A 22799-nucleotide genomic window follows, 5' to 3' on the forward strand; every position below is an offset into this window, starting at 1 on the left:
CCCATTCCCCGCTCCAGCACTTCCACGGCACCAAGCACGAGAAGCCGCGTGGCTCAGGGGAAAGAGCCCGGGCTTCGGAGTCAGAGGTCGTGGGTTCGAATCCTGCCTCCCCCCCTTGTCAGCTGGGTGATTTGGGGCAAGTTGCTTCACTTCTCTGGGCCTCAGTTCCCTCATCTGGAAAATGGGGATGAAGACTGTGAGCCCCATGTGGGACAACCTGATCACCTTGCATCCTTAGAACGGTGCTTGGCACAGAGTAAGCGCTTAATCAATCAATCAATCAATCGTATTTACTGAGCGCTTACTGTGTGCAGAGCACTGTACTAAGCGCTTGGGAAGTACAAGCTGGCAACACATAGAGACAGTCCCTACCCAACAGTGGGCTCACAGTCTAGAAGGGGGAGACAGAAAACAAAACCAAACATACTAACAAAATAAAATAAATAGAATAGATAGGTACAAGTAAAATAAATAAATAAATAGGGTAATAAATATGTACAAAATGCCATTATTATTATTATTTAAGTACTTGTATTCCCCCCCCCCCCCCCCCCCCGCCGGAGAAGAAGCATGGCCTGGTGAATAGAGCACGGGCCTTATAATCAGAATAATAATGGTATTTGTTAAGTGCTTACTATGTGCCAGGCACCATACTAGACGCTGGGGTAGATACAAGCGAATCGAGTTGGACATGATCCCTGTCCCACATGAGGCTCAGTCTCAATCCCCATTTAACAGATGAGGTAACTGAGGCACAGAGAAGTGACTTGTCCAAGGTCACACAACAGACAAGTGGCAGAGCGGGATTAGAACTGTTGGGTAGGGACCGTCTCTATACGTTGCCAACTTGTACTTCCCAAGCGCTTAGTACAGTGCTCTGCACACAGTAAGCGCTCAATAAATACGGTTGATTGATTGATTGATTGACCTTCCAACTCCCAGGCCCGTGCTCTAGCCACCACGCCAATATCTATGTGACCTTGGGCAAGTCACTTCACTTCTCTGTGCCTCAATTACCTCACCTGTAAAACGGGGATTAAGACTGTGAGCCCCATGGGGGATACGGAGAAGCAGCGTGGCTCGATGGAAAGAGCCCGGGCTTTGGAGTCAGAGGTCGTGGGTTCAAATCCCAGCTCTGCCAATTGTCAGCTGGGTGACTTTGGACAAGTCACTTCACTTCTCTGGGCCTCAGTTTCCTCATCTGTAAAATGGGGATGAAGACTGTGAGCCCCACGTGGGACAACCTGATCACCCTGTATCCCCCCCAGCGCTTAGAACAGTGCTTTGCACATAGTAAGTGATTAACAAATCCCCTCCTTCCTCTCTCCCCATCTCCCCCGCCTTACCTCCTTCCCCTCCCCACAGCACCTGTATATATGTATATGTTTGTACATATTTATTACTCCATTTATTTAATTTGTACGTACTTATTCTATTTATTTGGTTAATATGTTTTATTTTGTTGTCTGTCTCCCCCTTCTAGACTGTGAGCCCGCTGTTGGGTAGGGACCGTGTCTATAGGTTGCCAACTTGTACTTCCCAAGCGCTTAGTACAGTGCTCTGCACATAGTAAGCGATTAACAAATCCCCGTCCTCTCCCCCTCCTTACCTCCTTCCCCTCCCCACAGCACCTGTATATATATATATATATATATCTATCTATATCTTTGTATGTATTTATTACTCCATTTATTTAATCTGTACATACTTATTCTATTTATTTTATTTTGTTAATGTTTTGTTTTGTGGTCCGTCTCCCCCTTCTAGACCGTGAGCCCACTGTTGGGTAGGGACCATCTCTAGATGTTGCCAACTTGGACTTCCCAAGCGCTTAGTCCAGTGCTCTGCACTCAGTAAGCGCTCAACAAATACGATTGAAATGAATGAATGAATCATCATCATTATTATTATATGGACTGTGTCCAACCTGTTTTTATATCTACACCAGTGATTAGAACAGTGCCTGGCACATAGTAAGCACCTCAAATGCCAGAGGGGAAAATAATAACAAACCATAATCAGTCATTAAAAGTTTTATTTGTTTGTGGATTTCCCCTGTTTTAGGCAATTGGCTTTTCACTAAAAGTTGGTCATTGAGGGTGACAAGATGTGTAGATGAGAGACATTGGTGGAAGCTCCACTTCCTTGTCTTATACTTAGTCGTCTCCGACCCACAGCGACTCCATGATCACCTCTCCCAGAACGTCATTCAATCGTATTTATTGAGCACTGTGTGCAGCAATAAATTCTATTTATTCTATTCTATTTATTTTATTTTGTTAGTATGTTTGGTTTTGTTCTCTGTCTCCCCCTTTTAGACTGTGAGCCCACTGTTGGGTAGGGACTGTCTCTAGATGTTGCCAATTTGTACTTCCCAAGCACTTAGTACAGTGCTCTGCACATAGTAAGCGCTCAATAAATGCGATTGATGATGATGATGCAGAGCACTGTACTAAGCGTTTGGGAAATACAAGTTGGCAACGTCTAGAGACGGTCCCTACCCAACAGTGGGCTCAGTCTAGAAGGGGGAGACAGACAACAAAACCAAACACATTAACCATCTGCAGTCATTGCCAACTTGTACTTCCCAAGCGCTTAGTACAGTGCTCTGCACACAGTAAGTGCTCAATAAATATGATTGATTGATAGAAGGGGGAGACAGCCAACAAAACATATTAACCTTCTGCAGTCATTGCCAACTTGTACTTCCCAAGCGTAGTATAGTGCTCTGCACACAGTAAGTGCTCAATAAATGATTGATTGATAGAAGGGGGAGACAGACAACAAAACAAATTAACCATCTGCAGTCATTGCCAACTTGTACTTCCTAAGCGCTTAGTACAGTGCTCTGCACACAGTAAGCGCTCAATAAATACGACTGATTGGTAGCGAATCCATAGTTTTCTTGGTAAAAAAATCCAGAAGTGGTTTACCATTGCCCTCTTCCGCACAGTGAACTTGAGTCTCCCTCGACTCTCTCCCGTGCTGCTGTTCCCCGGCACGGGTGAGTTTTGACTTGTAGCAAATTGCCTCCCGCTCACTAGCCACTGCCCAAGGTAGGCACTTAGTACGTGCTCTGCACACAGTAAGCGCTCAATAAATACGATTGAATGAATGAATGCCTCCGCTTGCCTCTCCCTCCCCAGCCGAGACTGGTAGAGTAGGGGAAACTCTCCAGATGCCATCCTGAGAGGAGCACGGGGAACACAGGAGGTTACACTTCTGTTATCCATATTAAAAAATCTACTGGCTCTTTCCCTCTCACTTGCTTTAACCAGACGAAGGGGGTAAAACCAGGAATTGCTGGGAAGTCGAAAAAAAATCAAGGGAAGTAGAGCTGCAAGGCCCTCCACAGCCGAGACTGGTAGAGTACAGGAAACTCTCCAGGTGCCATCCTTAGAGGAGCTCGGGGAACAGTTCTGTTATCTATATTAAAAAATCCACTGGCTCTTTCCCTCTCACTTGCTTTAACCAGACGAAGGGGGTAAAACCAGGAGTTGCTGGGAAGTCGAAAAAAAATCAAGGGAAGTAGAGCTGCAAGGCGTTAGCTCCTCCCTGGATCCGTAGAAAGGTGACAGCAACAGAAGAGGGACGTGAAAAGGTTTGGGCAGGAAGGGTAACAGCGGAGTAGCAGAATTTCACATCCACCCCCTTTACACTTCTGTTTCCAGGCACCAGCCGGAGCATCTTTCCCATTTTCACCGCGAGGCTTCGGAGCTTCTGCTCCCACACACGGACCCTGCCCGCCACCCACGTCTTCCCCGAGACACTTCCCCTCACTTGGAAGCCCTCGGCTGGGGCCGCAATAAAAGTAGTGAGGACGGTGCCGTCCGAGCCCAGAGAGGCTGGGGTAAGTTTCTCGTTCACTTGGCTCCTCTTCTACCTTAAAATAATTGGGTCCCTGGGAGAGCGGCACAGCAGCAGTTTGGGGGATCTTTTAGACTGGGAAGATGGAGTGTTTACTATCACCTGCTCTATCTAGCCCTATTAAGAGATGTAGGAAGGCCGAAAGAAGGCAAGATGAAATCTTGCTTTTCCCCTATAATCAATTAAACCGGTTATCCCAGTGAAGCGGGACTACAGATCCAATAGTTGGCAACACCTTGAAGCTTCTAAAAAAAGGATCCTCTATCTTCCTAGCCACCTCTAAATAGAGCATTCCCTGGCTTGGGTCCTGACTAAAACAATAAGAGTGATTATTTCTGGGCTACGAATTTGTCTTCAGTTGTCCTGAGGGTCTGGATTACTCTTAAACGAAAGGAAGCCCATAAGTTAACCACCACATTTATTAGAAAAAAGGATGCAACTTTCCCCTCTTAAAACGCGGAGGGGAGGGATTTGGTATCGGAAAGGTGCTTCGGAATATTGCTTCTAAGGTTTCTCCGTTAACTCTTCAGCTAATGTTAACTCCTCCGGACCTTCAGAGCCCCCCTTTTCTGCCAAGGGGTGACTCCCTGCTGTCAGACAGTCTTCTAGAAGCAAATCCCCATATTCAGTGCCACTCTAGCTGATGGCTGTGGGAATCCTAAAGCACACGGAAAGGCTGCCAGTGAGAGACACTCCCGTGGCTAGTCTTGGTGCTTTCTTCCCAGAACTCCACACTGCCGGGGGGTTGAGGGGGAGATCTCCAGCCGTGATCCCATCGCTCCGTCTGAGGCCTTCCCTTGGCCGATCACCTCCGCTTCACAAACTTCTTGTTGGCCGCATTGGGGTTGAGGCGCCTGCGGCCTGCCCCCAGCGACCCGTCCCGGATCTGGAGCGTGGCCGCCCGGCTGTAGACGTCGTTCTCGGCGAAGGGAGACACGCCGGCGAGGTACGCGGGGTCGAAGACGTTCGTTTTCTGTCGGGCCTTTCGGGATAACCGCTGCTGGGGGAAGCGCTGGTCCTCCGCTAGATGCGGGTTGTTGGCGTGCTTTCCGCCTCTGGGCGCAGGAAGCGAATACTGCAAAGTGGGGAACCAAGGGGGCTAAGGTTAAGAGTATGGGGGGGGATGGCATAACCATGTGGCACTGCCCGGGGGGAGTTGGGGCCAACCTGTGGTTAGGCGTGAGCGTGGTTTATGTGGTCCCTGTGTCGGCTGTGGCTATCTGTAGCTTGAACTATTAGTCTCACTACTGGGTTACCCATGTCTCCACACTGGGCACAGGTAGCCCTGTGGCTAGATGGGAATCAGGACCGTGGCTCAACTCTTTTAATGAGACGTAAAGCAGCACGGCCTAGAGGATAGAGCATAGGCCTGGGAGTTGGAAGGACCTGGGTGCTGGTCTTGGATCACCACTTGTCTGTTGTGTGACCATGGGCAAGTCACTTCACTTCTCTGTGCTTCAGTTACCCCATTGTAAAATGGGGATTTTAATTGTGAGCCCCACGTGGGACGTGGATTGTGTCCAACCTGATTACTTGTACCTAACCTAGCGCATAGACCAGTGCCTGGCACATCCGCCAAGCTAGCTCTCTTCCTCCCTTCAGGGCCCTACTGAGAGCTCACCTCCTCCAGGAGGCCTTCCCACACTGAGCCCCCTCCTTCCTCTCCCCCTCGTCCCCCTCTCCATCCCCACCGTCTTACCCCCTTCCCTTCCTGACAGCACCTGTATATATGTATATATGTTTGTACATATTTATTACTCTATTTATTTTACTTGTACGTATCTATTCTATTTTGTTAATATGTTTGGTTTTGTTCTCTGTCTCCCCCTTCTAGACTGTGAGCCCACTGTTGGGTAGGGACTGTCTCTATATGTTGCCAACTTGTACTTCCCAAGCGCTTAGTGCAGTGCTCTGCACACAGTAAGCGCTCAATAAATACAACTTATTGATTGACTGATAGTAAGCACTTAAATACCATAAAAAACGTTAACAAGAGTCTTGTCTTGGAGGTATCAGATACTTGGCCCAAGGCAACAACCCACCCATACTTTCAACTCTTCATCAAACTGAGCCCCCACCTTCCTCTCCCCCTCCTCCCCCTCCCCTTATGTCCTTCCCCTCCCCACAGCACCTGTATATATGTTTGTACATATTTATTATTCTATTTATTTTACTTGTACATATGTATTCTATTTATTTTATTTTGTTAATATGTTTTGTTTTGTTGTCTGCCTCCCCCTTCTAGACTGTGAGCCCACTGTTTGGGTAGGGACTGTCTCTATACGTTGCCAACTTGGATTTCCCAAGCACTTAGTCCAGTGCTCTGCACACGGTAAGCGCTCAATAAATACGATTGCATGAATGAATGAATGAATCAAACACAAATAAGACTTCCCAGCCACACAGATACACCTCCCAACACTTTCCTACGAAACTACTAGCCAAGTTCCTCACTCTGGCAAAGAAAAATAAACACCCCAACATGACAACAGCCCCCTCTCCCTCTTCAGCCACCACACAAGAAAGCAAGGGCAACCTCAGCACTGAACCAAGCTGCCGCTTGATAATCAATCGTATTTATTGAGCGCTTACTTTGTGCAGAGCACTGTACTAAGCGCTTGGGAAGTACAAGTTGGCAACATTTACAGTCCCTACCCAAAAGTGGGCTCACAGTCTAAAAGGGGGAGACAGGGAACAAAACCAAACATACTAACAAAATAAAATCATCATCATCATCATCAATCGTATTTACTGAGCGCTTACTATGTGCAGAGCAATGTACTAAGCGCTTGGGAAGTACAAACTGGCAACATATAGAGACAGTCCCTACCCAACAGTGGGCTCACAGTCTAAAAGGGGGAGACAGAGAACAAAACCAAACATACTAACAAAATAAAATAAATAGAATAGATATGTACGAATAAAATGAATAGAGTAATAAATACGCACAAACATATATACATATATAATAGAATAGATATGTACAAGTAAAATAAATAGAGTAATAAATATGTACAATAAATAAATCCAACCCCCTACTTGTTCTGTCCCATTCTGCCTCTTATCCTTAAAAAACAGCTGTATTTTGCCAAATTATAGAATCTTCAGTAACCAGAAAGCAAAAACTTTTCTCACATTAAGTTGCAGTGTGAAAGTGTCAAATGCACCCCTTTATGTTCATAGCCTTCTCCTAGGAGAGGGCTTAGGGCTATTTTGTACCCTGAAAGCCTTTAAGCTACTGAGGGAGTAGGACCATAAAAACTCACTCGCTGTTTTCACAGCTAAGTTGAAAAAAGGCCTGGAAGTGTGTGCCTCTGGAGAGGGGATTGGCAGAGGTAGACTTCCAGGGAATATTAATAGCTGTTATGAAAGCTGACTGCTTGAGAAATCAAGTCAAAATTTCTCATTCAAACTGCCAAAATTTCCGCCTGGTCTGGCTGAGTGGGACGGAGCTCATCTGGAAACTGTTTAAGAGTTGTGGCTGGTTTGTTTTGTTCTGCTTGTCCTTTCCTTTCCAATTCTGCTGCAATGAGTGCTTCTTTCTCGGGGTACCTATCCCCCAACCAAACTGCAGGCTCTGCTCTGTTGGGATAAACAAGGGATCGGCCTCTTACCCGGAGCCCGCGGGCATTCAGCACCTTGGGGTTGCGGGAGAAATGCATGTGAAGGTCGCCGTTGTCGGTGATGGTCACTGCCACTTTTTTCAGTGTCTTGTTGCCGCAGTATGCGCAGAAGACTTTGTTCATGTCAGACGTTGTCCTAGAGAAGAGAGGAGGAGATGCTGGAGGCATAAGCAACAAATCTCAACCAAAGCTCCTTAATCATCCTTCTCAGCTCACTCACATGTCTCAGAAGGGCTGAAGGAGAACAGCCTTTACCCCACCCGCCCATGGGCAGGGGATGGGTAAGTAGACTTTTGTCACAAATCTGCTTCACTCCTCCCAAACCAACCTTCTAATCATGTCTCACCTGCTACCTTTGAATGCACTCCCCAATCAGTTCGACCGTACCTCACCCTCCTCTTCAAAACCCTTCTAAAAAGCCACCTCCTCCGAGAGGCAGTCCCGGATTAATCCTTCGCTTAATTGGTCATCCTAGTCTCTCAGCCATTTCGATGCTCTTACATACTAATCTGTTAAAGATGTTTAATCCACTTGTGTCTATTTATTCTTCCTCTATTAACTCTGCTTATCCTCACTGTTAGCTCCCTGAGGGCAGGGACTGTGTCTTAGTTCCTCTGCTTCCGTAAATACCTTACAATGCTCAGAATCTAGCAGGCACTCAAATATTGTAATCAATCAATCGTATTTATTGAGCGCTTACTATGTGCAGAGCACTGTACTAAGCGCTTGGGAAGTACAGATTGGCAACACATAGAGACAGTCCCTACCCAACAGTGGGCTCACAGTCTAAAAAATGACCAGTTTAAAGTAACAGGTGCTTATTTTATATCTATTCTATTTATTTTATTATCTATTCTATTTATTTTATCATCTACTCTATTTATTTTATTTTGTTAGTATGTTCGGTTTTGTCTCCCCCTTTTAGACTGTGAGCCCACTGTTGGGTAGGGACTGTCTCTATATGTTGCCAATTTGTACTTCCCAAGCGCTTAGTACAGTGCTCTGCACACAGTAAGCGCTCAATAAATACGATTGATGATGATGATGATGACAGAAGACCCTCCAGGTTAAACTGCAGCTCAGCTGCACAAAGGTAGAACCTAGACTTCCAACTTTCAATCAACCTTCAAGCTCAACCCGTTATCTTTACCAATGTCCTTCCTTTCCTCTTGAGAGGATTGCTTTTCACCATGAGATTCCTCTTAGACTTTGTCCCCAAGTGTCCTTTCATTCATTCGTATTTATTGAGCGCTTACTGTGTGCAAAGCACTGTACTAAGCGCTTGGGAAGTCCAAGTTGGCAACATACAGAGACAGTCCCTACCCAACAGTGGGCTCACAGTCTAGAAGGGGGAGACAGAGAACAAAACAAAACATATTAACAAAATAAAATAAATAGAATAATCAACCTTCAAGCTCAACCCGTTATCTTTATCAATGTCCTTCCTTTCCTCTTGAGAGAACTGCTATTGCTTTTCACCATGAGATTCCTCTCAGACTTTGTCCCCAAGTGTCCTTTCATTCATTCATTCATTCATTCAATCGTATTTATTGAGCGCTTACTGTGTGCAGAGCACTGTACTAAGCGCTTGGGAAGTCCAAGTTGGCAACATACAGAGACAGTCCCTACCCAACAGTGGGCTCACAGTCTAGAAAGGGGAGACAGAGAACAAAACAAAACATATTAACAAAATAAAAATAAATAGAATAATCAACCTTCAAGCTCAACCCGTTATCTTTATCAATGTGCTTCCTTTCCTCTTGAGAATTGCTATTGCTTTTCACCATGAGATTCCTCTCAGACTTTGTCCCCAAGTGTCCTTTCATTCATTCATTCATTCATTCAATCGTATTTATTGAGCGCTTACTGTGTGCAGAGCCCTGTACTAAGCGCTTGGGAAGTCCAAGTTGGCAACATATAGAGACGGTCCCTACCCAATGGAGGGCTCACAGTCTAGAAGGGGGAGACAGAGAACTAAACAAAACATATTAACAAAATAAAATAAATAGAATAATCAACCTTCAAGCTCAACCCGTTATCTTTATCAATGTCCTTCCTTTCCTCTTGAGAGAATTGCTTTTCACCATGAGATTCCTCAGACTTTGTCCCCAAGTGTCCTTTCATTCGTTCATTCATTCAATCGTATTTACTGAACGCTTACTGTGTGCAAAGCACTGTACTAAGCACTTGGGAAGTCCAAGTTGGCAACATATAGAGATGGTCCCTACCCAACAGCGGGCTCACAGTCTAGAAGGGGGAGACAGAGAACAAAACAACACATATTAACAAAATAAAATACATAGAATAATCAACCTTCAAGCTCAACCCGTTATCAATGTCCTTCCTTTCCTCGAGAGAACTGCTTTTCACCATTAGATTCCTCTCAGACTTTGTCCCCAAGTGTCCCTTCAGTCATTCATTCATTCAATCGTATTTGAGCACTTACTGTGTGCAGAGCACTGAAGCTCAACCCGTTATCTTTATCAATGTCCTTCCTTTCCTCGAGAGAACTGCCTTTCACCATTAGATTCCTCTCAGACTTTGTCCCCAAGTGTCCTTCCATGCAAAGACTTGGCTCAAAAAGCTCTCCCAAGGTTGGTCCAGTTTTTTCTGCCTCGAAACGCCCGTCTCCCTTAGTAAGCTACTCCCTGGACACAGGGAAGCTCTTTCCAATGGAGACTCCACTGGCAGGTAAAGTTTGGGGAGTTTGAGCCAAACCTGCTTTCCTAAGGAAGGTCGTGTAGCTTCTCCTTACCGGTTCACAGGGAACACAAAGCTTCATAAGCCAAGCTGACTCGCGTTAATGAGGAGGGATCAGGGGCAGCATCGGAGTGAGGTTTTATGACAACCATTTCGGCAGAAAGAGGCTCAAAGGAGACAAAATACAGTAGTTATACGTACTTAAAACAGCCATGACAACGCAGTATGTAGCTTCTGGCCTCCCGAATCACCATTCCACTCACTGCCAGCACATGGAGCCCCAGCTGGAGCAAAACATTCTAAATAAGAAAGGTCAAAAAGAAAATGCAAAAGCTTTTTTAGAACGAGAAGCCTTCATCATGCATGCCATCTTCTGGCCTATGAATCAAACGATGTGGCAAAGCATTGCTCACACGGGTTTTATTATGGGTAATTTTTGTTTTTCTAGTGTCATTTGTTAAGCCCTTTTCAAAGTGCTGTAACTGTCCATTAGATTCATCAGAATCTGAATGGGGAAAGGGAATCACTATTCCTTTACCCCAAATCCTGCTGGGAGGATTCTTGTTCTTGCTCATGAGAAATCAACCATTATGAATTGAAGGTTGGTACTATTTAGTCTTACAGGAAAACAGTTATTCTATTTATTCATTCATTCAATCGTATTTATTGAGTGCTTACTGTGTGCAGAGCACCGTACAAGTTGGCAACATATAGAGACGGTCCCTACCCAACAGTGGGCTCACAGTCTAATTCCCAAACAGCCCAAACGTGGCAGCAAAGCATTTTATAGCAAGAGGAAAAAGGTTGGTTTCCCCTTTATCTGCTGCCCACTTCTCCCGAGCTCCTGCTCTCCTACACAATTCACCCCACATGTCCCCTCACTCTTTACCACTGCTGCTTAAGTCATTTCTCTAATTTCTGGAACAGTAAGCGCTTAACAAATACTATTATTATCACTATTATCTTGGAACGTCTTCCTGGACTCCCAAACCCTTTTGCAACAATCATGGTGACTCCTTTTGATTGATTCCTTTTCAATCGCCTTGCCGTCCCAGTCACGCTATTCCCTCAATCGCTTTTCATTTATTTCACCAGTTCTCACACTCTTTAACTTGTGGATACTCATCAGAGTGTGTGTGTGCTTCTCTCCCCACAGTGCAAGCCACTTAAAAGGCATGGACCAGTCCTTGGGCTTCTTCTGCACGGAACCAAAGTGCTGAAAACAATGCTCTCCATACCGAAGGCACTCGGTAAATGTTGATGAAGAGGATGTTGCTGACAGGGAACGAAATCCCTCTAGAATGTAAGTTCCTTGTGGGTAGGGCTTGGACTTACCAACTCCATTATACCCCACATGTATTTCAAACTCTGTCTTTGCTCTTTCCCTACTCTCCCTAGTAACAGTTGCAACCGTTCTTCCCCCTAGGTGACAGTTCAATTTCAATTTGCTTCACTGTAGGCCTCTTTCCACTTAGAAAATTACTTCTGACAAAGCACTGTATCCTTTTCTAGTAGGTTAAGGAAAATTTATGTTCTAAAATCAACTTGTACATAGCCTGTTTTAACTCATTAAAAAAAAAAAAAGGGCAAAATTGCTTTGGGTCATATGCTTCTCCGTCTCTCTATCCCCCCCACCTTACCTCCTTCCCCTCCCCACAGCACCTGTATATATGTTTGTACATATTACTCTATTTTACTTGTACAGATTTACTATTCTATTGATTTTATTTTGTTAATATGTTTTGTTTTGTTGCCTGTCTCCCCCTTCCAGACTATAAGCCCGCTGTTGGGTAGGGACCGTCTCTATATATGTTGCCAACTTGTACTTCCCAAGCGCTTACGTCCAGTGCTCTGCACACAGTAAGCGCTCAATAAATACGATTGAATGAATGAATGAATAGAAAAGCAGCATGGTTTAGTGGAAAGAGCCCGGGTTTAGGAGTCGGAGGTCGTGGGTTCTAATCCCAGCTCCGCCACTTGTTAGCAGAGTGACTTTGGGCAAGTCACTTCACTTCTCTGGGCCTCAGTTACCTCATCTGTAAAACAGGGATGAAGACTGAGGCACCAAGTGGGACAACCTGATTACTTTGTAACTACTCCAGCACTTAGAACAGTGCTTGGCACATTGTAAGCACTTAACAAATATTATTATCATTATTATTATTACTCTCCCAAAGGCTTAGTATAATGCACATAACCCAAAATCCCCGAGTGCCCACCCACACCCTCTCAAAAGGCCCGGGTCGGGGGGCTGAGGCAGGCCCTACCTGCATGGCAAAGTCCGTGGTCACACAGCCGACCCGCACGTTGTCCGGAACATCACAGTGTCCCAATTCCTGTTGCACCTGCTTAATATTGCTGGGGGTTATCCACCCTTCATCGTCGTCACTATCCTCAGATGTCCTGTCCGTACTTCCATCCTCTTCCTCCTCGCTCGAACCGTCCTGATTTTCCCCGGTCTGAAATTTAGGAGCGAATGAACAGCCAGCGTGGGAAAGCAGCGGCCGAGGGGGGCGAGTTGTGATGCCGAGGGACTCGAATAGAAAAGACCGCCTCTCACCAGCAACGCCCGCAGATCGTCATCATCAATTCTGGGCAGAGGGTTTCTCCAAAACTGAAAGGAGCTGAACTCTGGGTCCTCCGCTTCTGCTGCAAGGGTCTTGGGGCATAGGGTTTCCTTGACAACTCTGGCCTAAGGTTTTCAGGAGAGGAAGTGATTTATACCATTCTCCAGAATGTGAAGTTTTAAAGTAATTATCCATAAGCCAAGGGCAGGTAAAGTTGGACAAACTGAGCCACATTCTCTCCAAAATCTGAGAGCAGGCAAGCAAGGACCAGCAACAATGAGCTGGGACCCCCGAACTGTGGAGTCGAAGGGCAGGGGAAAAAAAGCAGAGTTTGCAGACGACAATGTGGAAATTACCTTGGAAGGTAGGTGGAAACCAGCAACATGTACAGGGGCTTCGGGGTGCTGCATCACTGAGCTCACATGAACCTAAAGAAGCACATTGAGAGTCCACAAAGAAAAACCAGAAACACGAGGACAGCACCTAACACTGCTTTAAAGCTTAACTTTTCAGATGAAAACTTCATCTAACAGTCATTTCCAGCAACTGCATTCTCACAGGCAGAACAGTTTACGAATTCAGTATTTGCCAGAAGAAAACTCCCAAACAGCAACAATGGATTGTCTACATTTGAACATTGCCGGGTCACTTTATTTCTTTATGTCTCAGTTTCCTCATCTGTCCTTCCTTCCTTTCACCTTCTGAGCCTCCTGTGGGATTGGGACTGGGTCCAATCCAACTGTCTTGTATCTACCCCACGGCACAGCACAATACTTAGCACACTGTAAGCATTTAATACCATAACCATTAACAGCTCTAAAATGCACTTGTCAACAAATTGGTAAGGAAAGCTCCCAAGAAGGGAGCAAGCATTCCATTAAGGCTTCTGATCCGATGACAGCCGTAACCAAAGGTGGCAATGCATTTCTTATTTCTTCCCCCAAATTTGATTACTCCAGGCAATTACTCTAGACCCTCCACTCTCTCCCAAACCCCTAACCTCTGCGTTGTCCTCGACTCATCTCTCTCATTCCACCCACAAACTCAATCTTTCACCAGATCCTGTCGGTTCAACCTTCACAGTACTGTTAAACTTTTAGACTGTGAGCCCACTGTTGGGTAGGGACTGTCTCTATATGTTGCCAATTTGTACTTCCCAAGCTCTTAGTACAGTGCTCTGCACATAGTAAGCGCTCAATAAATACGACTGATGATGATGATGATGTTAAAATCCACCCTTTCCTCTCCATCTAAACTGCTACCATGCTGCTCCAAGCACTTTTCCTATCCCGCCTTGATTACTGCCTCTCCCCACTCCAACCCACACTTCACTCTGCTGTAGCCATCATTTATCAAGGGAAACTTTCAGTCTGTGTCTCCCAACTTGAGAGCTTCCAACGGCTGCCCGATCAACCTCTGCATCAAACAGAAACTCAGCATTCAATCAGCTTGCTCTACCCTACCTCACCTCACTAATCTCCTACTATAACTCAGCCTGCACACTCCACTCTAGCAGCAGCTAACCCTTTGTGTCCCATTCTCATCTGCCCGGCCCCCGACCCCTTTCCCACATCCTCCCCGCTCCTCCATATATGCCAGACTGAGCCCCTTCCTTCCTCTCCCCCTCGTCCCCCTCTCCATCCCCCCATCTTACCTCCTTCCCTTCCCCACAGCACCTGTATATATGTATATATGGTTGTACATATTTATTACTCTATTTATTTATTTATTTTACTTGTACATTTCTATCCTATTTATTTTATTTTGTTGGTATGTTTGGTTCTGTTCTCTGTCTCCCCCTTTTAGACTGTGAGCCCACTGTTGGGTAGGGACTGTCTCTATGTGTTGCCAATTTGTACTTCCCAAGCGCTTAGTACAGTGCTCTGCACATAGTAAGCGCTCAATAAATACGATTGATTGATTGATATGCCAGACCACCACTCTACCCACCTCCAAAGCATTAAGGTCACATTTTCTCCAAGAATCTTTCCCCTATTAAACCCTCTTTTCCCTGGCCCGCTCTCCTGTGTTGCCAAGCACTTGGATCTGTGACCTTTGGACATTTGCTCTTCTCCCCAACCCCACAGCCCTTGTATCCTTATATCATCCATTATAAATTACTTATTCATATTAATGTCGGTCTCCCCCTCTAGACTGTAAACAAGTTACTGGCAGAGAACCCATATGCTAATTCTGTTGTACTCTCCCAAGCGCTTAGTACAGTGCTCTGCACTCAACAAGTACCATTGCTTGATTTAATTAAGTCAAATTCAGCTCAGTGTAACATTATGATGGAATCTGTTTGAAAAAGGACAGGGGAACTGGGGGAAGAAGAGCAGTTCATTAACATTTCCTTATTGTCCACTCTAGGTGGGACTCTATTTTTTACCTTTCGTTCCGGTTCTTTCTTTAGGTGAGCCACCCCGACGTGTTCTGCTTCCAACTGGTAGGTGAGTGCCAACACCTGCAGATCTGTAGCTGAGAGGCTGGGATAATCTCCGGTCTTTTTTGAGAATTCTGTCACTATAACCAAGAGATTTCCAGTTTAAGGGTTATTTAGAACACCAAAGTCATATCATCCAATGAAACCTCAACTCACCAGGCTCAAGCTCTTACGAAGAACAGAAGAGATGCCTTTTCTCAGGCTTGTTTCACCCAAAGTAGCAAAGGCGGTCCCTGCTACTAAGGGAGGAAACCCAGCGACACAATCCCTCTAGCTCTGTGGCCCATTGAGAGGCAGGGGGGGTTACAATTTTCTTCTGTCCCCATCTCTTTTCAGTGACTGAATTAGGTACATGCCTGATTTAGACACTGAAATGTGGGGAAAAATACAGGCGCTGTGGCTTCAGGAACCCCAAAGAGGCTCAGATGAGCCCGGAATTCCTCATGCTGCCAGAGATAATCGGCAAAGCCCAAAACTCTCCACAGGCTTCCCAAAAAAAGCCACCAACCTGCAAGCCCCTTCCAGGGCTCTTCTAATAATAATATCGATGGTGTTTATTAAGCGCTTACTATGTGCAAAGCATCACCAATCATCAATCGTATTTACTGAGCGCTTACTGTGTGCAGAGCACTGTACTAAGCGCTTGAAAAAAAGAATAATAATAATGGCATTTATTAAGCGCTTACTATGTGCAAAGCACTGTTCTAAGCGCTGGGGAGGCTACAAGGTTATCAGGTTGTCCCACGGGGGGCTCAGTCTTAACCCCCATTTTACAGATGAGGGAACTGAGGCCCAGAGAAGTGAAGCAACTTGCCCAAAGTCACACAGCTGACAATTGGTGGAGTGGGGATTTGAACCCATGACCTCTGACGGCACAGCCCGGGCTCTTTCCACTGGTCCACGCTGCTTCTCTGGGCAAGTGTCCAGATCTTGTCCCAAGGCCCATGTAGGCTGGGCTGGGACTTTGGGCCAAACACTGCGAACTTAAAAAGCAGGGTCTGGTTGAATGTAGGGTGACACTGCCAATCACCCCAAAATGACCCTACCATCCGTGTAAGCTCCTTAAGGGCAGGGGAATGTGTCTACCAACTCTGTGAGACTAAACTCTCCCATGTACTGCACACAGTGAGGGTTCAATAAACATGAGTGACTGATGAGGGGAAATCAATCAATCAATCAACAGTATTTATTGAATGCTTACTGTGTGCACAGCACCGTACTAAGCGCTTGGGAAGTACAAGTTGGCAACATATAGAGACAGTCCCTACCCAACAGTGGGCTCACAGTCTAGAAGGGGGAGACAGAGAACAAAACCGAACATATTAACAAAATAAAATAAATAGAATAGATATGTACAAGTAAAATAAATAAATAGAGTAATAAATATGTACAAACATATATACATATATACAGGTGCTGTGGGGAAGGGAAGGAGATAAGATGGTGGGGATGGAGAGGGGGACGAGGGGGAGAGGAAGGAGGGAAATGTCGGTGGGTCTTCTCGGAGTTTATTTATTTACACTGATGTCTGTACTAAGCGCTTGGGAAGTACAAGTTGGCAACATATAGAGACAGTCCCTACCCAACAGTGGGCTCACAGTCTAGAAGGGGGAGACAAAGAACAAAACAAAACATACTAACAAAATAAAATAAATAGAATAGATATGTACAAGTAAAATAAATAAATACAGTAATAGATGTGTACAAACATATATACAGGTGCTGTGGGGAAGGGAAGGAGGTAAGACGGTGGGGATGGAGAAGGGGAGAGGAAGGAGGGAAATGTCAGTGGGTCCTCTCGGAGTTTATTTATTTCTGCCTCCCCCTCTAGACCGTGAACTCGTCGTGAGCAGGAGCGTGCCTGTTGTTACACTGTAATAATAATGGCATTTATTAAGCGCTTACTGTGTGCAAAGCACTGTTCTAAGCGCTGGGGAGGTTACAAGGTGATCAGGTTGTCCCTCGTGGGGCTCACAGATTTAATCCCCATTTTTCCAGATGAGGTAACTGAGGCCCAGAGAAGTGAAGTGACTGGCCCAAAGTCACACGGCTGACAATTGGCGGAGCTGGGACTGTACTCTTCCAAGCGCTTAGTACAGCGCTTTGCACACGGGAAGCGCTCAAGAAACACAACTGAGCGGGTTGGGACTCACCGAGCCTGACGTACTGCGGGTACGGCTCTCTGAAGTGCAGCTCGTAGGGCAGCACGGCCAGCCGTCTCCTGGTGGCTTTGTCCCGGATCTCGCTGACCACTTCTTTGATGGTGTAGATGGTTTTCCCGATATCCTGGGAAAGACACCAGCCGGGAACAGGGAAGGGGGGAGGAGGGGGTGTCAGGGGAAGGTCCCACTTGAAGTCTTAGCGCTAAAAACAGTGCTTCGCCCATGGTAAGTGCTTAACAAATACCACCACCATCATCATTACTACTACTAATAATAATGATGGCATTTACTAAGCGCTTACTATGTGCAAAGCACTGTTCTAAACGCTGGGGAGGTCCCAAGGCGATCGGGTTGTCCCACGGGGGGCTCACAGTCTTCATCCCCATTTTATAGATGAGGTAACTGAGGCACAAAGAAGTGACTTGCCCACAGTCACACAGCTGACAAGTGGTGGAGCTGGGATTTGAACCCACGACCTCTGACTCCAAAGCCCGGGCTCTTTCCACTGAACCACGCTGCTTCTCAATGAATGAATGAATGAATGAAGTCACTTAACTTCTCTGTGCCTTAGTTACCTCACCTGTAAAATGGGGATGAAGGCTGTGAGCGCCCCGTGGGACCACCTGATCACCTTGGAACCTCCCCAGCGCTTGGAACAGGGCTTGGCACATAGTAAGTGCTTAATAAATGCCATTATTATTATTAGGGGCCGTCTCCAGATGTTGCCGATTTGTACTTCCCAAGTGTTTAGTCCAGTGCTCCGTACACAGTAAGTGCTCAATAATAATAATATGTTGGCATTTGTTAAGCGCTTACTATGTGCAAAGCACTGTTCTAAGCGCTGGGGGGGCTACAAAGTGATCAGGTTGTCCCACATGGGGCTCACAGTCTTCATCCCCATTTTCCAGATGAGGGAACTGAGGCTCAGAGAAGTGAAGTGACTTGCCCAAGGTCACCCAGCAGACAAGTGGCGGGGCCGGGATTCGAACCCACGACCTCTGACTCCAAAGCCCGGGCTCTTTCCACTGGGCCGCGCTGCTCAATCAATGCGATTGAATGAATGAACGAATCCCCATTTGACAGATGAGGGAACCGAGGCCCGGAGAAGTGAGGGGCCCAAAGCCACCCAACTGACAGGTGGCGGGAAGAGCTTAGTCCAGTGCTCTGCGCACAGTAAGCGCTCAATCAATACGATGGCATTTTAGACTGTGAGCCACTGTTGGGTAGGGACTGTCTCTATATGCTGCCAATTTGTCCTTCCCAAGCGCTTAGTGCAGTGCTCTGCACACAGTAAGCGCTCAATAAATATGATTGATTGATTGATTAAGCGCTATGTGCAAAGCATTGTACTAAGCGCTGGACAAATAAATACGATTGAATGAAATTTCAATGAACCCACAACCTGTATATCTGTACATGTTTGCACATATTTATTACTCTATTTATTTACCTTGTACCTATCTATTATGTGCAAAGCATTGTACTGAGCGCTGGACAAATAAATACGATTGAATGAAATTTCAATGAACCCCCGACCTGTATATCTGTACATATGTTTGTACATATTTATTACTCTATTTTACTTGTACCTATCTATTCTATTTATTTTATTTTGTTAATATGTTTGGTTTTGTTGTCCGTCTCCCCCTTCTAGGCCGTGAGCCCGCTGTTGGGTAGTGACCGTCTCTAGATGTGGCCAACTTGTCCTTCCCAAGCGCTTAGTGCAGTGCTCTGCACACAGTAAGCACTCAATAAATATGACTAACTGATTGATTAAGCGCTATGTGCAAAGCATTGTACTAAGCGCTGGACAAATAAATACGATTGAATGAACTTTCAATGAACCCACGACCTGTATATCTGTACATATGTTTGTACATATTTATTACTCTATTTATCTTGTACCTATCTATTATGTGCAAAGCACTGTACTGAGCGCTGGACAAATAAATACGACTGAATGAAATTTCAATGAACCCACGAGCTGTATATCTGTACATATGTTTGTACATATTTATTATTCTATTTATCTTGTACCTATCTATTCTATTTATTTTATTTTGTTAGTACGTTTGGTTTTGTTGTCTGTCTCCCCCTTCTAGCCTGTGAGCCCACTGTTGGGTAGGGACAGTCTCTATATGTTGCCAACTTGTCCTTCCCAAGCGCTTAGTGCAGTGCTCTGCACACAGTAAGCGCTCAATAAATACGATTGATTGATTAAGCGCTATGTGCAAAGCATTGTACTAGGCGCTGGACTAATAAATACGATTGAATGAACTTTCAATGAACCCACGACCTGTATTTATGTACCTATGTTTGTACATATTTATTACTCTATTTATCTTGTACCTATCTATTATGTGCAAAGCATTGTACTGAGCGCTGGACAAATAAATACGATTGAATGAAATTTCAATGAACCCACGACCTGTATATCTGTACATATTTCTTACTCTACTTATTTATCTTGTACCTACCTATTATGTGCAAAGCATTGTACTAAGCGCTGGACAAATACGACTGAATGAAATTTCAATGAACCCACGACCTGTATACCTGTCCATATGTTTGTACGTATTTATTACTCTATTTATCTTGTACCTATCTATTATGTGCAAAGCACTGTACTGAGCGCTGGACAAATAAATACGATTGAATGAAATTTCAATGAACCCACGACCTGTATATCTGTCCATATGTTTGTACATATTTATTACTCTATTTATCTTGTACCTATCTATTATGTGCAAAGCATTGTACTAAGCGCTGGACTAATACGATTGAATGAAATTTCAATGAACCCACGACCTGTATATCTGTCCATATGTTTGTACATATTTACTACTCTATCTTGTACCTATCTATTATGTGCAAAGCATTGTACTGAGCACTGGACTAATAAATACGATTGAATGAACTTTCAATGAACCCACGACCTGTATATCTGTCCATATGTTTGTACATATTTATTACTCTATTTATCTTGTACCTATCTATTATGTGCAAAGCACTGTACTGAGCGCTGGACAAATAAATACGATTGAATGAAATTTCAATGAACCCACGACCTGTATATCTGCACATGTGTTTGCACACATTTATTACTCTATCTTGTACCTATCTATTATGTGCAAAGCATTGTACTAAGCGCTGGACTAATACGATTGAATGAACTTTCAATGAACCCACGACCTGTATATCTGTCCATATGTTTGTACATATTTATTACCCTATTTATCTTGTACCTATCTACCATGTGCAAAGCACTGTACTAAGCGCTGGACTCATAAATACGCTTGAATGAATGACCTTTCAATGAGCCCCCGCCCTCTCTGCTGGGCACTGCAGCCCCGCTGCCGTTGCTCCTCCGCCCGTCCGTCCGTCCGTTCTGCAGTTCCCCCCCCGAGACAGGGCGGTACCTGCAGCGACACGTTCTGCAGAAAGGCCCCGGCGTCGGCCACCACGTGCTCCACAGCCGGCGACGATGACGACGCCATCTTCGGCGCATGCCCAGTGAGCCTCCCTCCACCGCGCGGCTCCGGTATGCCTCGTCCTGCGCAGGCCCAGTGAGCCTCCCTCCAACGCGCATGCTCAGTGAGCCTTCCTGCGCATGCCCAGTGAACCTTCCGCCACCGCGCGGGCCAAGTACGCCTCGCCCCGCGCATGCCCAGTGAGCCTCCCTCCACCGCGCAGCTCCCGTATGCCTCGTCCTGCGCATGCCCAGTGAGCTTCCCTCCAACGCGCATGCTCGGTGAGCCTCCCTCAATCAATCAATCAATCAATCAATCGTATTTATTGAGCGCTTACTATGTGCAGAGCACTGGACTAAGCGCTTGGGAAGTACAAATTGGCAACACATAGAGACAGTCCCTACCCAACAGTGGGCTCACAGTCTAAAAGGGGGAGACAGAGAACAGAACCAAACATACCAACAAAATAAAATAAATAGGATAGAAATGTACAAGTAAAATAAATAAATAAATAAATAAATAGAGTAATAAATATGTACAACCATATATACACCCACCCTCCACCGCGCTGGCCCAGTACGCCTCACCCCGCGCATGCCCAGTGAGCCTCCCTCCCCCAAGCAGTCCCAATTCGCCTCGGCCCGCGCATGCCCAGTGAGCCTCCCTCCACCCTCCACTGCGCAGGCCCAGTACACCTCGCCTCGCGTATGCTCAGTGATCCTCCCTGAACCAAGCAGTCCCAACGAGCCTCGCCCGCGCATGCTCAGTGAGACTCCCTCCACCAAGCAGTCCCGATGCGCCTCGCCCGCGCATGCTCAGTGAGCCTCCCTCCACCGCACAGACCCAATACGCCTCGGCCCGCGCATGCTCAGTGAGCCTCCCTCCACCGCGCAGGCTCAGTACGCCTCGCCCCGCGTAAGCTCAGTGATCCTCCCTAAACCAAGCAGTCCCAATGCGCCTCGCCCGCGCATGCCCAGTGAGCCTCACTCCACCGCGCAGGCCCAGTACGCCTCCCTCCCTGTATGCTCAGTGATCCTCCCTAAACCAAGCAATCAATCAATCAATCAATCGTATTTATTGAGCGCTTACTGTGTGCAGAGCACTGTACTAAGCGCTTGGGAAGTACAAGTTGGCAACATATGGAGACAGTCCCTACCCAACAGTGGGCTCACAGTCTAAAAGGGGGAGACAGAGAACAAAACCAAACATACTAACAGAATGGAATAAATAGATATGTACAAGTAAAATAAATAGAGTGATAAATATGTACAAACATATATACATATATACAGGTGCTGTGGGGAAGGGAAGGAGGTAAAATGGGGGGGATGGAGGGGGGAGGAGGGGGAGAGGAAGGAAGGGGGTCAGTGTGGGAAGGCCTCCTGGAGGAGGTGAGCTCTCAGCAGGGCCTCGAAGGGAGGAAGAGAGCTAGCTTGGCGGAGGGGCAGAGGGAGGCCATCCCAGGCCCGGGGGAGGACGTGGGCCGGGGGTCGACGGCGGGACAGGCGAGAATGAGGCCTAACGGTGAGGAGATTAGTGGAGGCAGAGGAGCGGAGGGTGCGGGCTGGGCTGCAGAAGGAGAGAAGGGAGGTGAGGTAGGAGGGGGCGAGGCCAGTGTGCCAAATGTAGTATTTGTTAAGCGCTCACTACGCTCGGAGAAGCAGCATGGCTCAGTGGAAAGAGCCTGGGCTTCAGAGTCAGAGGTCATGGGTTCAAATCCTGACTCCGCCAATTGCCCGCTGTGTTACTTTGGGCAAGTCATTTCACTTCTTTGGGCCTCAGTTACTTCATCTGTAAAATGGGGATTAAGACTGTGAGCCCCCCGTGGGACAACCTGATCACCTTGTAACCTTCCAGCGCTTAGAACAGTGCGTTGCACATAGTAAGTGCTTAATAAATGCTATTATTATTATGTGCAAAGCACTGTTCTAAGCGCTGGGGCGGTTATAGGAGAAGCAGTGTGGCGC

The 22799-nt window shown here is 46.2% G+C and overlaps 1 protein-coding gene across 1 annotated transcript; it reads right to left on the bottom strand.

Moving 5' to 3' along the window:
- Positions 1-4268: 4268 nt before the first annotated feature.
- On the bottom strand, positions 4269-20859 carry NOB1 (NIN1 (RPN12) binding protein 1 homolog). The gene is made up of 9 exons (XM_038753887.1): positions 20782-20859; positions 17354-17486; positions 15147-15280; positions 13114-13185; positions 12751-12882; positions 12458-12649; positions 10392-10489; positions 7482-7626; positions 4269-4942 (listed from the first exon to the last, which is right to left on the bottom strand). The coding sequence occupies exons 1-9, from the start codon at positions 20857-20859 to the stop codon at positions 4673-4675; spliced, it is 1254 nt and encodes a 417-aa protein (XP_038609815.1). The 3' UTR covers positions 4269-4672.
- Between the last annotated feature and the right edge of the window lie 1940 nt (positions 20860-22799).

This window comes from Tachyglossus aculeatus, chromosome 11 (genome assembly GCF_015852505.1).
Source record: "Tachyglossus aculeatus isolate mTacAcu1 chromosome 11, mTacAcu1.pri, whole genome shotgun sequence".
NCBI classification, from domain to species: domain Eukaryota; kingdom Metazoa; phylum Chordata; class Mammalia; order Monotremata; family Tachyglossidae; genus Tachyglossus; species Tachyglossus aculeatus.

What these genes read in the sequence shown, in the direction of transcription:
- NOB1 (XM_038753887.1), bottom strand. Translation starts at nt 20,859, where the DNA reads ATGGCGTCGTCATCGTCGCCGGCTGTGGAGCACGTGGTGGCCGACGCC. An exon ending in TGCAGAACGTGTCGCTGCAG is followed by an intron (nt 17,487 to 20,781) that starts GTACCGCCCTGT and finishes TGTCTTTCCCAG; the next exon opens with GATATCGGGAAAACCATCTA. An exon ending in CGTTGTCATGGCTGTTTTAA is followed by an intron (nt 7,627 to 10,391) that starts GTACGTATAACT and finishes TCTCTTCTCTAG; the next exon opens with GACAACGTCTGACATGAACA.